The 12,814-nt window shown below is 33.8% G+C and overlaps 1 protein-coding gene across 22 annotated transcripts in view; it reads left to right on the top strand.

Moving 5' to 3' along the window:
* PCM1 (pericentriolar material 1) overlaps positions 1 to 12,814 on the top strand; it is an 88,450-nt gene that overhangs the window by 14,872 nt on the left and 60,764 nt on the right. For 8 of the 22 annotated variants that reach the window (XM_059909753.1, XM_059909751.1, XM_059909757.1 and 5 more), the window contains 7 exons: positions 114 to 383; positions 1,047 to 1,217; positions 1,403 to 1,519; positions 3,017 to 3,205; positions 7,998 to 8,175; positions 8,339 to 8,428; positions 11,267 to 11,376. In XM_059909753.1, coding sequence (XP_059765736.1) covers positions 114 to 383; positions 1,047 to 1,217; positions 1,403 to 1,519; positions 3,017 to 3,205; positions 7,998 to 8,175; positions 8,339 to 8,428; positions 11,267 to 11,376 — 1,125 coding nt within the window. The remainder of the gene's footprint in view (positions 1 to 113; positions 384 to 1,046; positions 1,218 to 1,402; positions 1,520 to 3,016; positions 3,206 to 7,997; positions 8,176 to 8,338; positions 8,429 to 11,266; positions 11,377 to 12,814) is intronic. The other 14 variants (XM_059909766.1, XM_059909761.1, XM_059909759.1 and 11 more) reach the window with 6 other exon arrangements.

The following is a 12,814-nucleotide window of genomic DNA, read 5'->3' as shown; positions in this document are numbered from 1 at the left end:
CTGTTTATATGCACCTTGTGAATCAATATCTGATGGTAAAACTAAGAACATTGGATTTTTTTTAATTTTGAAAGATTAATGTTTGTGGGATTTGGTTTCTTTTTCATGTATAGAGAAGCATTGGAAGTGATTCTCAAGGTAGAGCAACAGCTGCTAACAACAAACGTCAGCTTAGTGAAAACCGAAAGCCCTTCAACTTTTTGCCTATGCAGATTAATACTAACAAGAGCAAAGATGCTGCTGTAAATCCCCAAAAGAGAGAAATGATTGGATCAGCACAATGTAAAGAGTTGTTTGCTTCTGCTTTGAGTAATGACCTTTTGCAAAACTGTCAAGTCTCTGAAGAAGATGGGAGAGGAGAGCCTGCAATGGAGAGCAGCCAGGTGATAAAACTTCTTTCTTTTGCTCTTTGCTTTCATAAACCTCAAAGTAGATTCATTAAGATTTAAAAAAAATATTGGGTTATGCACATAGGAATTTTAGTTAGGTAGAATTAAAGTTCTTCTCTGACCTTCCTCATTAATCTATCAGATTTACTCAAAGTGGTGTAAATTTCTTTTTACCAAAATGATTGTAGAAATGGCATAGTCAGGTAAATTAAGACTTCTGTTCATCTGCCAAATGTTGTATTGCTAATTTTTAGTAAAGAGCAATTGGGAGCAATGTGATTAATAGATTGCTGTAGAAATTTTTTTTAAATGGTATAATTCTTTTGAAAAAATTATTTTTCAAAAGTATCTTAATTTTTAAAATTTATTTATAAAGACATATATAAACAGTAGAAAAATTTATATAAATAATAGTTTGATGCACAGTTTTATAAAATGAAGTTCCCAAGTAATGAAACTAAAACACATTTTGAAATTTTTAAGTTAACAGTAATTGGAATTGTTGGTATTGCCTGTTATGTTTTGATTAAATTCTAAATTTGATTCAGATCTTCTGCATGTATGAATTCACACAATAAACCTAGAAGTATCTTTGGTTATTTGAAATTAAAATCTATAATTTTAATTCCCCCCCCACCCCAAATATTTCCCTTGCAGATTGTAAGCAGGCTTGTTCAGATTCGTGACTATATTACTAAAGCTAGTTCCATGCGGGAAGATCTTGTAGAGAAAAATGAAAGATCTGCTAATGTTGAGCGCCTTACTCATCTAATAGATCACCTTAAAGAACAAGAAAAGTCATATATGAAATTTCTGCAAAAAATTCTTGTAAGTTTTGGACACTTTAAGTAATGTATTGAGTTATTTTTGTAGTACATCAGTGTACATGTACTGATGACATTCTGATGCCACCCCAGAGGAGTTAATATATTTTCAAAAAATCGTGCCATCCGTTATAATATTTTATTGCCCTTTTTAATAGTTGTATGATTTATACCGCTGAAATATTTCAGGCTAGAGAAAATGAGGAGGAGGATGTTCGGACTGTAGATTCAGCCGTGGGATCTGGTTCTGTAGCTGAGAGCACATCGCTAAACATAGATGTGCAGTCTGAGGCTTCAGATACCACGGTAAGCGGCTTTTTAGTAATTAAAGTGCTGGAAATGAAGATAGAAAGTTCTCCCCCGGTTTTCACGATGATATTTTTGTAGGCATTCCTTAATGAAAAGTTTATCTCAGGGAAGAAACCCTCAGATTGTTAATGCTGTATATATTCTTTTTGAACATGGAAGTTTAAAAGTTTTATTTATTAGCATTAAAAATAGTTTTAATGGTTGATTAAATCTAATAATATCTGATCTTCAATTTGCAGAAACCTGGTTTTTCTAGTTTGTTTCATTAAGCACAGCTTTACTCATTTTAAGAAGCATTGGGAAAGTTAAAATTCATTGTGGATGTAAGAGCTATAAGTACAGTGTCATTGCTTAGCATGTCGTCTGTTGGAAAAGTCTCCAAGTTCATTTGCCATTGAGGAACCATTTTAAGGCTGTTAGGATTCTCATTTCTCTGGCTAGCTTAGAACGGAAGCAAAACCAGACGACTGATAAAATTGAGATGAAAATGGGACAGGGTAACATTTACTTCGGGATTTATTCTAGTGAGAAAAATACTATAAATTCTGACTCTGCAAAATGGAATGTATCAAAATACTGTCTTTTGGAAAAATAATCAGAAATTTACAGAACTTTGAGGAAAGATTTATAAAATAAACTTAGTTCATAGAAGTTAGTATGAAACTAGTATACTTTTAAGCATTTTAATTTTAGCAGATAAACCTACAACCATGCATTAGTAAACTTGAAAGACTGTTATCAGTAATGCCTTTCTTGTGAAAGGATAGCCATGTGTATCTTTTGTTTCCGAGGTATGTTCCAAAGTACCATTCAGCATTAGGAATTTGAGGGTTTGTTTCCTTTTAATATTGCCCTGCATAGTTTCCTATCTGCCTCCTTTCTCTTCCTTGCCCTTCCTGATTTGAAGAGGAAATTTGAATTTTTTTTCTCTCCATTATTTTCACCAGGAGATGCTCAGAGGACTTGATCCAAATGGTTGTTGAAGAATGGATTCTACTGTGGGGAAATTGTTTTTCTATTTACAGTGGTGCTGGGAATAATTTCTTTCTCACATTTCATTCCAGCAGAAGTGGAAGGGTTGGGGCATGTTGGTAAAGGAATTCTGTTGGAGAGGAGTGGGAAATGATATAGATGATTATTATAATTTATATGCTAGTGTATATCGTGTTCCCCATGATGAGAATTTCTTTCATAACATAAAATCAGGACATTTTGAAAGTTAATTAATGACATAGAATAAATGTTGAAATATGCTTCAGCAATTGTTGTATAGCTTATTGCCTAGGATGTGATATTCACTTAATTATAATAAGCCCGAAGTCTAGTCTATAGGAATTTAAAAGTCTAATTTAAAGTTTTATTGCCACTTGGGGGAGGGTGGATTGATTTTCTAAAAGATGGACTGGTAATTTTTTATATTTATTTACAAGACTGGCTTATATGTTAAACAGGAGTTTGTGTTAAGAAATTAATATGCTACACTATTTAATAAAGGAGGCATCTTTTAGTCTGAGAATTCGGCCGTGCATTGAGGACAAACTAGGGAATTCAGCTTCACAAGAACAGGTTTCAGACATTGACGTTACAACAAGTCCAAAAGGGAAAGGTGACAGACCTCCTCAGAATGACAGGGAACTGAGGCCTAATAGGAAATATAGCCGAAAACGTGGATTTCCCTCAAAGGTATACTTCACAATATTAACTTGGGAAGTCTCTAAATGAGCACCTCTTTTGTTCATATTTCCTCTTCTTTATTTGCTTTTCTGTTGTTGTTGCTGTTAACTTTTAAATATGTACGTTAACATGGTTAATTGTACTGTAATTTGCATTAGTAAAATGCTGTCCCTTAGTGTTTTTTCCTTTTCTGCTTTCTTATTCTCCTCTCCATGGATTATGTGTGGCGGCTGTTTTTAATTTGTATTAACAAAGGACTTGAAACTTAATCCATTTTCCTTTTTTTGCTGTTGAGAACTCAAAATATAACACATTCTTAAACCTTGACCATTAGTTGCCTTTTGTTTCTGATATTTGTGTTCATGGATTAAGAAGGTACTTTTAAGTTTTGTCTTATTTCCTGTAGTCATTCATTAAAGAAAGAAAAAAATAGAGCAAGCTATTAGCTTTCCTGTTTTTTTAAGAATGAAATATTGGGTTGGCTAAAAAATTCGTTTGGGTTTTTCCCTAAAATCCTATGGAAAAACCCAAACGAACTTTTTGGCCAACCCAATATTTTTAGTGTTTTTTGGTTTATATTTTTCTTCCCATTGGAAATCCCTTTTTCCAATCTTTTTTTTTTTTAATTATCCAGTTGACTTGTTTCCTGATGATTTTGCTACTTTCTCCTCCAATGTTTGCTGTAAATGTTCTTTCTTTTAATTTTCCATCATTTGCATAAAGACACTCAGGAAAGGTTTAAAGACAACTATTTGTGTAGTTCCGCTTAAAACAGTTTGAAAAAAAAACAGCATTTGTAAAAGTGCTCATATCCATTTGACAGGAGTAAAGTACTATTTTAATAATTGAGTATAGATAAGACCAATTTCATATGTTTTATTACTAGCTTATTACCTAGGATTAGGCTTTCCTTTCTGTTATGTACATATTTTATATTTTTGTGGCTGTTTAAAAATGACAAAGCTTAACCTCTAGATATTAGGATGTCTCCCCACTCTCCCACAAGAGTTTGAAGATATAGTTTGAAATCAGCTATAGTGATCTTACTATAAAATGTTAAGCAAAAGGTATCCCAGTTCAACAGAATAGTAAAGTAGCTGATTATTTTTAAAACTACTAGCATTGGAGAAGAGAAAGTGAATGGGGGAAAATAGATCCTTTGGAACTTAATGTTCCTTTCTTAAGTCTTCTGAATAGTGACAAACAGAACTTGAGTTGACAGTTACTACAGCATAGCGTCTTCCAGTTTTACTTTTTTCCCCTAAGGCGTTATGTTTGCTTTTAAAAACCACTTTTCTGTTTTTAAATTTCTTTGAATAATGTCCTTATAAATATTATTTTCTCTTGAACTTCTTTCTGGAGTTTATTTTAATTTGATTCTTTTTAATCTTTTGATTCTTAGGGCCATCCTAGGGTAGTTCTATCAGTACTCTGTTCATAAAATGATTTCATTTTCTTAGAAAAAACCCTAATTCCCACTGACTGACTTTATTGTTTCTCTGCTATGCAGAATCTTTTGTTCTCCCCACCTGCCTTCATTCCCTCCTTAACATCCTTTCAAAATGTAGTATTCTGTTAGAAGATCAGGGAAGAAAGTTGGTGTCTTAACTGAGGTTCAGTGCTTAAAGCAACCTTGTGAGTTGCAGCTTGATAGGAGATAATTGATATTCTTGAGTTGGGCAGAGTCCATTTTATGAAATATTTTATAGACACGATGACATTGCATAATTTTTAAAAAGAGCCTTCCCTGAATACCCATGCCTTCATTGTTTTCCCGTACTCATCTTTCCCCCCACACTTAATCTCAGCTCTTAGAGCATTCATAAGCTTTTAAAAATACCATCTACCCATTTTTTGCTATTGTTTTTATCATTTCTAGTTATTTCATGTGGGCTAGATTTGTCTCCCAAACCAGACTATGCTTCTTCAGAGATAGTTTTAAATACAGAAGACAGAGTCTATGGATGTAATTTTGGGGCAGATAGTATGATGTGAAAAAACACTAACCTAGAACTTAGGAATCTGACTTCCCCTCACTGTGATATTGGATAAATCACAGCTTCATCTTCTCTGGGCTTATAGTTTCTCACCTTTCAGATGACAAAACTTGGAATACATATTAACTGAAGTACTTTTCAGCCATAAAAATATATTTGGATCCATGAAGAATTATTGGAAGAACATCAGTTGGGTAGAGGAAAGGAAGACTTAGGGTTTTCTGAAATCTGTTACCTGTATGCAACTCGAGATTTCATGCTTAAGTTATTATTATTATTTTTTAATTTGTAAACTAAGAATGTACTTACTGAAAGTGACTCAAAACATTTAAATGAAAATATGTGTTTGAAGGATGGGTATAGTCCTGGCCTCCTTTTTTGGATTTCTATTCCATGCACCATCTTCTTGCCATGTTTTTATCCCCAGGTATTTTTATTACCATTTTCTCATCTTCCCTTTCTTTATATTTGATTGTAGTTCCCACCCACCTCCCTCAGTTCATCTTTTCTAAGTGTTAGTCTGAAATGTTATTTATGTGGATGCAAAAGTTATTAAGCAGTAATAAAACTCCACTAATTTCAAAAATTGTTGGGAATTCATCTTTGGATTAGTGAAAAATCTGAAGTTCAGAATTCTTTATAATTAGAGTATCAAAGTTTTGCGAATAAATGTGACTAACAAGGATTAAAGTTCTTTTTAAAAGTTTGCATTTTAAAGGGTAAGAAACCATAATATTAAATTGTTTAGTAAATTCTTTAAAATTAGATAGCTTTAAGGTTAGCTTGAGGTCTAAACTATTTTTGAGAGATGGGAGGATTATGAATTAGATGGAGATAATGCATTCTTGATGGTTTTCTTTTTTCCTAGATGACTTTTAGCCTTATTTGTGTAATGTTTCTTTTCTTAGTCATTTACCACTGATGCTTTGTTGGAGTATTTGATTGATGTCAACCTGGAGAGATTTCTCTGAGTCGTTCCACTGAAATCTGTACCTGATTGGGTCTGGTTTTATATTTTACCGGTGACTTTGATGAAATTAATTTGGATCAGATCTGAGATGGCTACGTATCTCAGATTGATAGTTATCTCTCACCCTTCAAATTATTTTTTCAAGATGTAAATAGTCTTGAAATGAGCAAGAACTAAGAAGATGAATTTTCATAGGAATGAATGTAATGTTAACTAGGTAACTCCACTTGTATAGGATGGGAGAGAACTGAGTAAATTGTACTTGATTTGAAAATGGCTTTAGTTTATTGGAAATTCTCCAGTAAAATACTAGCTTAACCAAGATACATTATTTCTCTTCCATGTTCATAAAGTCTAGTTGGCCAGTCCAGGATAGAGCACTGACCTGGCTTCTCTGATACCTTACATCAAACATTCTAACTGTAGTCTTCTACTTCCTATTTGAGCTTCCTTTCTTTGAGTTCTTAATTCTGAGCCATGTAATTATTTTTATTGCTTGCCAAGTTATCACAGTTACTCATTCTTGTTTACAGTACTAATGAGTGCTACGTGGGGAGGTAAAGGGAAGAGGTTTGTGCAAAGTATTGTTAAGGAATGTTACCCAGAAGGGAATTTCTCTGGAGCCATCTGTGTTCTCCATAATTTTTCTTGGAATCAAACGTACATAGGGAAAACAGATCAGTGCATTTTTACTTTGAAAAGAAATCACTGAGGTTTATTTTCCTTGTTAACTTTGGTTAGAGCCAGGGGATATCATTCATTTAAAGTCTCCATATCCCCAACAAAAATTTGGTAGCAATGCAAATTTAAAATTAACTATTTCTAAGTTAACAGAAATATTTTATGTAAATGTTAGCTAAAATCATTAAACTTTTAAGATACAAAATTTTTAAAAGGCAAATCAGTGATGAAAAATACCATTATGGTATACAGTTCATGCATAATTTGTCTTATTTATTGTTTCCAGGTTGTATTTAAATTTCTCTCTTTGATTAATTGACTTTATTTTTTCTGGTTGGGTTACACTTGAATATTTTTAAGATTAACATTTAAAATTTTATAATTCCTTGTAAGTGGCACCTATTTAATCTGTTCCTCTTTTAGGCAAAATGTTATCTTTTGGGGGGGAATTTCAAAGTAATTTATGTCCTCAGACTCAGCATTAAATGAGCATCTTTTAAAAGAAAAAATAGTAATGATATCTTTGATGCAAAAGATAATATTTTTTCTTTCCTGTATCCTAATATAAAGTGATGCAAGTAAATTAAAACCTTTCACATCAAATAATCAAATAAAAAGTATATTTTTAAAATTTCCATCCGTAGTTAGAAAATAGTTGGTTTGTTTTTGTTTTGTTGGTTTTTAAACATCACTTCTAGGAATGGGGCAGAAGATTTTTTAGTTTGGTCTTTCTCCAGGGCTACTTTTAGGGCATTAACCTGGTATGATCTGCTCTTCCTTTTCTGTAAGGCCTGGATCCCTCATTCTTTGTGTGTGTGTGTGTGTGTGTGTGTGTGTGTGTGTGTGTGTGTGTGTGTGTGTGTCGGCCTTCCTGTGTTCCTTTTTGTATGCCTTTTGCTCTATTTTCTTTTTGTTAATTCTTCTTCATGCTAAGCACATGCATATGGTCTTCTACCTTGAAATTACCTAACTACCTAATTCTTAACATGACAGGCTGTCTCTGTGTCATCATTTTCTTCTTTTTCTTTCAAGTCTGTATCTAGGGTTGTATATTTAATACTAATTTATTGTCTATGTATGTACCTTGCCGTTGGCAATTGAAATAGGAACATGGATTTTAAAAGATATAAGTGTTGTTGGTCTTATTTTTCAGGCCAGAGATCCTCAGCAGGAGCCTATGGAAGAGATAGAAAATTTGAAGAAACAACATGATTTATTAAAAAGGATGTTACAGCAGCAGGAGCAACTGAGAGCTCTGCAGGGACGACAAGCTGCTCTTCTTGCTCTGCAGCATAAGGCAGAGCAAGCTATCGCTGTGATGGATGATTCTGGTATGCCACCATCTTAGAGTGTTTTTATAAGTAAGGCTCAGTAAATAATGATATGATTGCAAGGTGGATGCTGGTTATTATATAATTAGATCTTGATTGTTGTCTAGTTGAGAAACCTACATGTGAGGCTTACCCTGTCCTGTGCTTTTCTCTGGTTATGCAGAAAAGGTTGCAGGGACAACTCCTGGCCATCATACTGTACCGTGCAGACAGCCAGCTCGCTCTCCTTTTCATCAGAGAGTACCCTTAAGAGGTAAAAGGGACAGGATGTAGTTCTGTTTTTGTACCTCAAATTTATAGGGCTCTTGTTGCTTCTATTTCTGCCTTTTGTACTTTATTTAACTAGGATTGCTGTACTTTGCTTGCCTGCCAAGGAAGGGTTAAAACCTTAAGTGAGGCAGTGAATAAATGTAAGCTTCTTTGGCTTCTGGCATGAATAGTGAGGTATCCAATTGTATGCACTAGTTCCTTTGAACTAAATTTGTATCCTATCCAGTCTCCCTGAGACTCAGAAATGTTCTTTTCTTTCTTCTTCTTTCCCTCATAGCCATGTATCACTTAGATGGAAATTGTATTGAATTCTTTTTTTAAAAAAATGTCAGCTTTATTGCGGTATAATTGACAAATAAAATTATAAGATATTTAAAGTATACATCTTAGTGATTTAAGTTTTGTATTTTTGGATCTTGTTTAAGAAACCTTTCCCCATCCTATGTATTGAATTCTTTAGTATTGAGTCTAACTTTATAGTTTGTCTTGTTATTGTCAAACCTACGTGTTTAATTTCTCATTAAGTTGAAAACAGATTGTTACTTATTAAAACTTAAAACCAAGTTATATTTTCTAGTAGTCTGTCATTACAGTCTAATAATAATTTATCTCCTGTGGGCTCTCCATTTAAGGTCCTTACTGTGGTTACCCTGTTACTCAGTCTGTCGTGTCGTCCACACCTAGCCCACTGGCTCAGCCTTCTGCGCACTGTTATATGTAATTTAATTTTGCATTTTCATAAGGAGCTTTATGACTCGCAAGTAACTTACTCTTTTGTAATAATTATATAGTTGTATAGAATATGTATGGTATAGTATATAATAATTATGCAAATTTTCATCCCCATTTTTCCCTTGCAAAATTCAAAGTATCATTAGCTGTTAGATTTAGGAAAAAACAAAATACTTTAACAGTGACAAATACAGTTTGGTTAATGACCAACTTTTAAAATATTTTTCAAGATTGGAGTATCAAATTTCAGAGATTTTCTTGTGATAGTTATGTTATTTCAAATAGTTATACTTACGTCATCTCATTTGATCACCACAAAACTGTAGGTTAGTCGCCAGGGCTTTTTTTATAATTCTCACTTTAGAGAGAAGGAACTCTAACACAAGAGTTCGTGACTTGCCTAGGCTTATATGGAATTTTAGTAGAATCAGATTTCTTGAGTTCCAGGTCAGGGGTCTTCTTTTTCTGAATATAAACCTTTATTTTTAAGTAAGCAGATAATCTTTCTTTCTTTCTTTTTTTTTTTTTTAATGTACTATTATGAGACAAGGACCAGGAGGAGAATGAACAGGAGTTTAAATTTGAATTTATTTTATGTACTATTTCAAAAAGAATTTTAGGTTAATGATTGAAAACAGATTTTATCTTGCATTTATGAGATTTTGCAGGAGAATACTGATGTAAAAACAAACTTACAGTATTTAATCTTTAGGTATATAAGAGAGGCAACATAATTGTCATGGGAAAGAGTGTTCCTTTTACCATTTAACTAGCAAGTTGTGTGTTATCTAGACTGTAATTGCTTTTTTTCCCCCAAGTACTTTGGACTGCATACATGGGAGTCTACCCCACCCTGTAATTCTAATTTCTCATTGAAAAAGCTAATATTTTCCTTCAAAACAGACACAGTTTATAGTCATTGTCTCTTTTAGAGCTGGAAAGATAAGCATGGGGTGGTTGAGTAACAGAGCAGTAACTATTATGAAAATTGTCATCAGAATACTGCCTTAGGAAGAAATAAACTGTGGTCTTTTAGTATGAGTTGTATCACAAGCAACTCCTTCAATAAATTATCTGTTCTACAGTAGGGGTCGGCAAACTATAGCCAGCTGGATTTGGCCCACTGCCTGAAATAAAATTTTATGGAATACAGCCATGTCCATTTGTTTTTGTATTGTATGTAGTTGCTTATGTATTGTATATAGTTGCTTTTGCCCTACAGTGGCAGAGTTGGGTAGTTGAGACAAGAACTGTATCTCCACAAAGCCTAACATGTTTACTATCTGAATCTTTAAAAAAAGTTTGCCAGCCCCTGTACTAGAACATTGATTCTGTTGGGGAGGTGGGGATTGAGACTGGTCAGAATTAGCTGTGCTTTTTCAGACTAACCACTTTGCCCGCCACGCCTCCAACCCAACCTGGTGGACCTTCCCGCACCCCGACTCTGTTGAGTCACTATTCCTTTTTTTTTTTTTTTAATTTATTTATTTATTTATTTATTTATTTTTATTTTTGGCCGTGTTGGGTCTTTGTTTCTGTGCGAGGGCTTTCTCTAGTTGCGGCGAGTGGGGGCCACTCTTCATCGGAGTGCGCGGGCCTCTCACTATTGCGGCCTCTCTTGTTGCGGACCACAGGCTCCAGATGCGCAGGCTCAGTAGTTGTGGCTCACGGGCCTAGTTGCTCCGCGGCATGTGGGGTCTTCCCAGACCAGGGCTCGAACCCGTGTCCCCTGCATTGGCAGGCAGATTCTCAACCACTGTGCCACCAGGGATGCCCGAGTCACTATTCTTAATTGGGATGTAGCAGTATCCCTCCTTGAATGTTGGGACAGAAAAAGATGAACCACTATACTAGAGTTTTGTGAGTGTCCCTTTATTTTCAGGTTAGATGGAAACTTATAAAATGATTGGTTGGCAGATAAATCTGAGGGTTAACTAGCTTCAAATTACGTTGAGATTTTTAAAATTTCTTTTTTCCCCCCAAATTTATTTTTAGCTTCTCAGAAATTAAAAGTGTTGTTTTTTATTTATTTGCTTTAATGAATTATTAAATTATTTGCTTGAATGAAAGTTGTTAACTTTCTTTCCAGTTGTAACAGAAACTACAGGTAGCCTATCTGGAGTCAGTATCACATCTGAACTAAATGAAGAATTGAATGATTTAATTCAGCGTTTTCATAATCAGCTTCGTGATTCTCAGGTAACTTCATTTTTTTGGTATACTGGATTTAAAATCACATTAACTAAAGCAGTGCTTCTCAAACTTTACTGAGCATACATATCACCTGGCATGATTGTTAAAAAATGTAGATTTCTGGTCAGTGGGATCCCCCCACCTCCAAAATTATGATTCATACATCTGGGGTGGGCTTCCCACCATGCGATTCCAGTGCTGGAAGTCTCGGGACTATGCTTTGGGAAGCTCTAATTTAGAGGAATATCTACTTTGAATGAAGTGATTAGTGAAACTTCCCCTTTGTATGCTCCTAGATGACGCATTCTTATTTCACCTTAAAGATCGTTAATGGTCACAACTGTTAAACTTAAGTTAGTGTGAATCTATGCTTTTGCAATGTTTTACTAACAATTTTAAGAAAGTTCTTAAGTTTAATTTCAGAGTTAATAAGTGTTATAATTTAATGACCTTTGTAAATAATGATATAAATGCAAAATTTCAGTCTCTTGAGTGAGAAAGGGTGAATTAATACCTCTCCACTGGAAATGGGTATAATTGACAATGCATTATCTTCTGTCTGCTGACCCAAGTTTAAATAAAAGAAGATGATCTAACTACTTTGGAGAGTTATTAAGCAATATCTAGTACATTTTTTCTAGTGACCCTATTCAAAAGGAGATGCATACAAGAATGTTCTTGGCAGCATTGTATTAATAGCAAAGCAGAAACAATCTAAATGTCCATGAACAGGAAAATGGATTAGTAAGTTATTATATATACATAGAGTGAAATCCTATAACCGGTTACAGTAAGTGAACCAGAGCTAATGAATGAAAATGCAAGTTTAAGAAGGATACCACTTAGCTTATGTTTTAAAATGTGTAGAGTGTATATTTTTTATGGATACCTTCATAGGTATTAACAAAATAAAAATATGTATGAGAATGGTAGGTGTCTAATTCCAGATTGTGGTTATCTCTTGAGAGAGTAATGGGGTCAGGATTTCTACGTATAAAGCTTTAGCTATTATCTGTAATATTATATTTCTCTTAAAGAAAGAACTGATGCAAAAGTGGCAAAATACTAAAATTTGACTAAGCCCAGTGCTGGTTATTCATTATATGATTCCCTAATCCTTAGTGGATTTTTTAAATGTTTCATAGATTTTGTTTTTAATAGGAAAGAGGTGGTAGGAGAAACTGATAGGTTAAGAAGTTAAAGTTTATGATTGTGGTTCTAAAAAGATGGCAAGAGAGAGAATGAGATTTTTGAAGGTTTGTTCTATATAAAATGTGGCATTTCTAGCACTTAATTTAGATCCAGTTAATAACATCCAGTGAATCCCCACTGTGTAGTTATGTGTGTCTATAAAACAGTATATATATATATACTGTTTTATAGATATGGTGGCACATCAGGAAACAGTATGTATATCACTTGGGAATAGGAATGGCATATATAC

The sequence above is a fragment of the Balaenoptera ricei genome, chromosome 21, assembly GCF_028023285.1.
Source record: "Balaenoptera ricei isolate mBalRic1 chromosome 21, mBalRic1.hap2, whole genome shotgun sequence".
Taxonomy (NCBI): Eukaryota; Metazoa; Chordata; class Mammalia; order Artiodactyla; family Balaenopteridae; genus Balaenoptera; species Balaenoptera ricei.
This window is presented reverse-complemented; position numbering and strand designations above follow the sequence as displayed.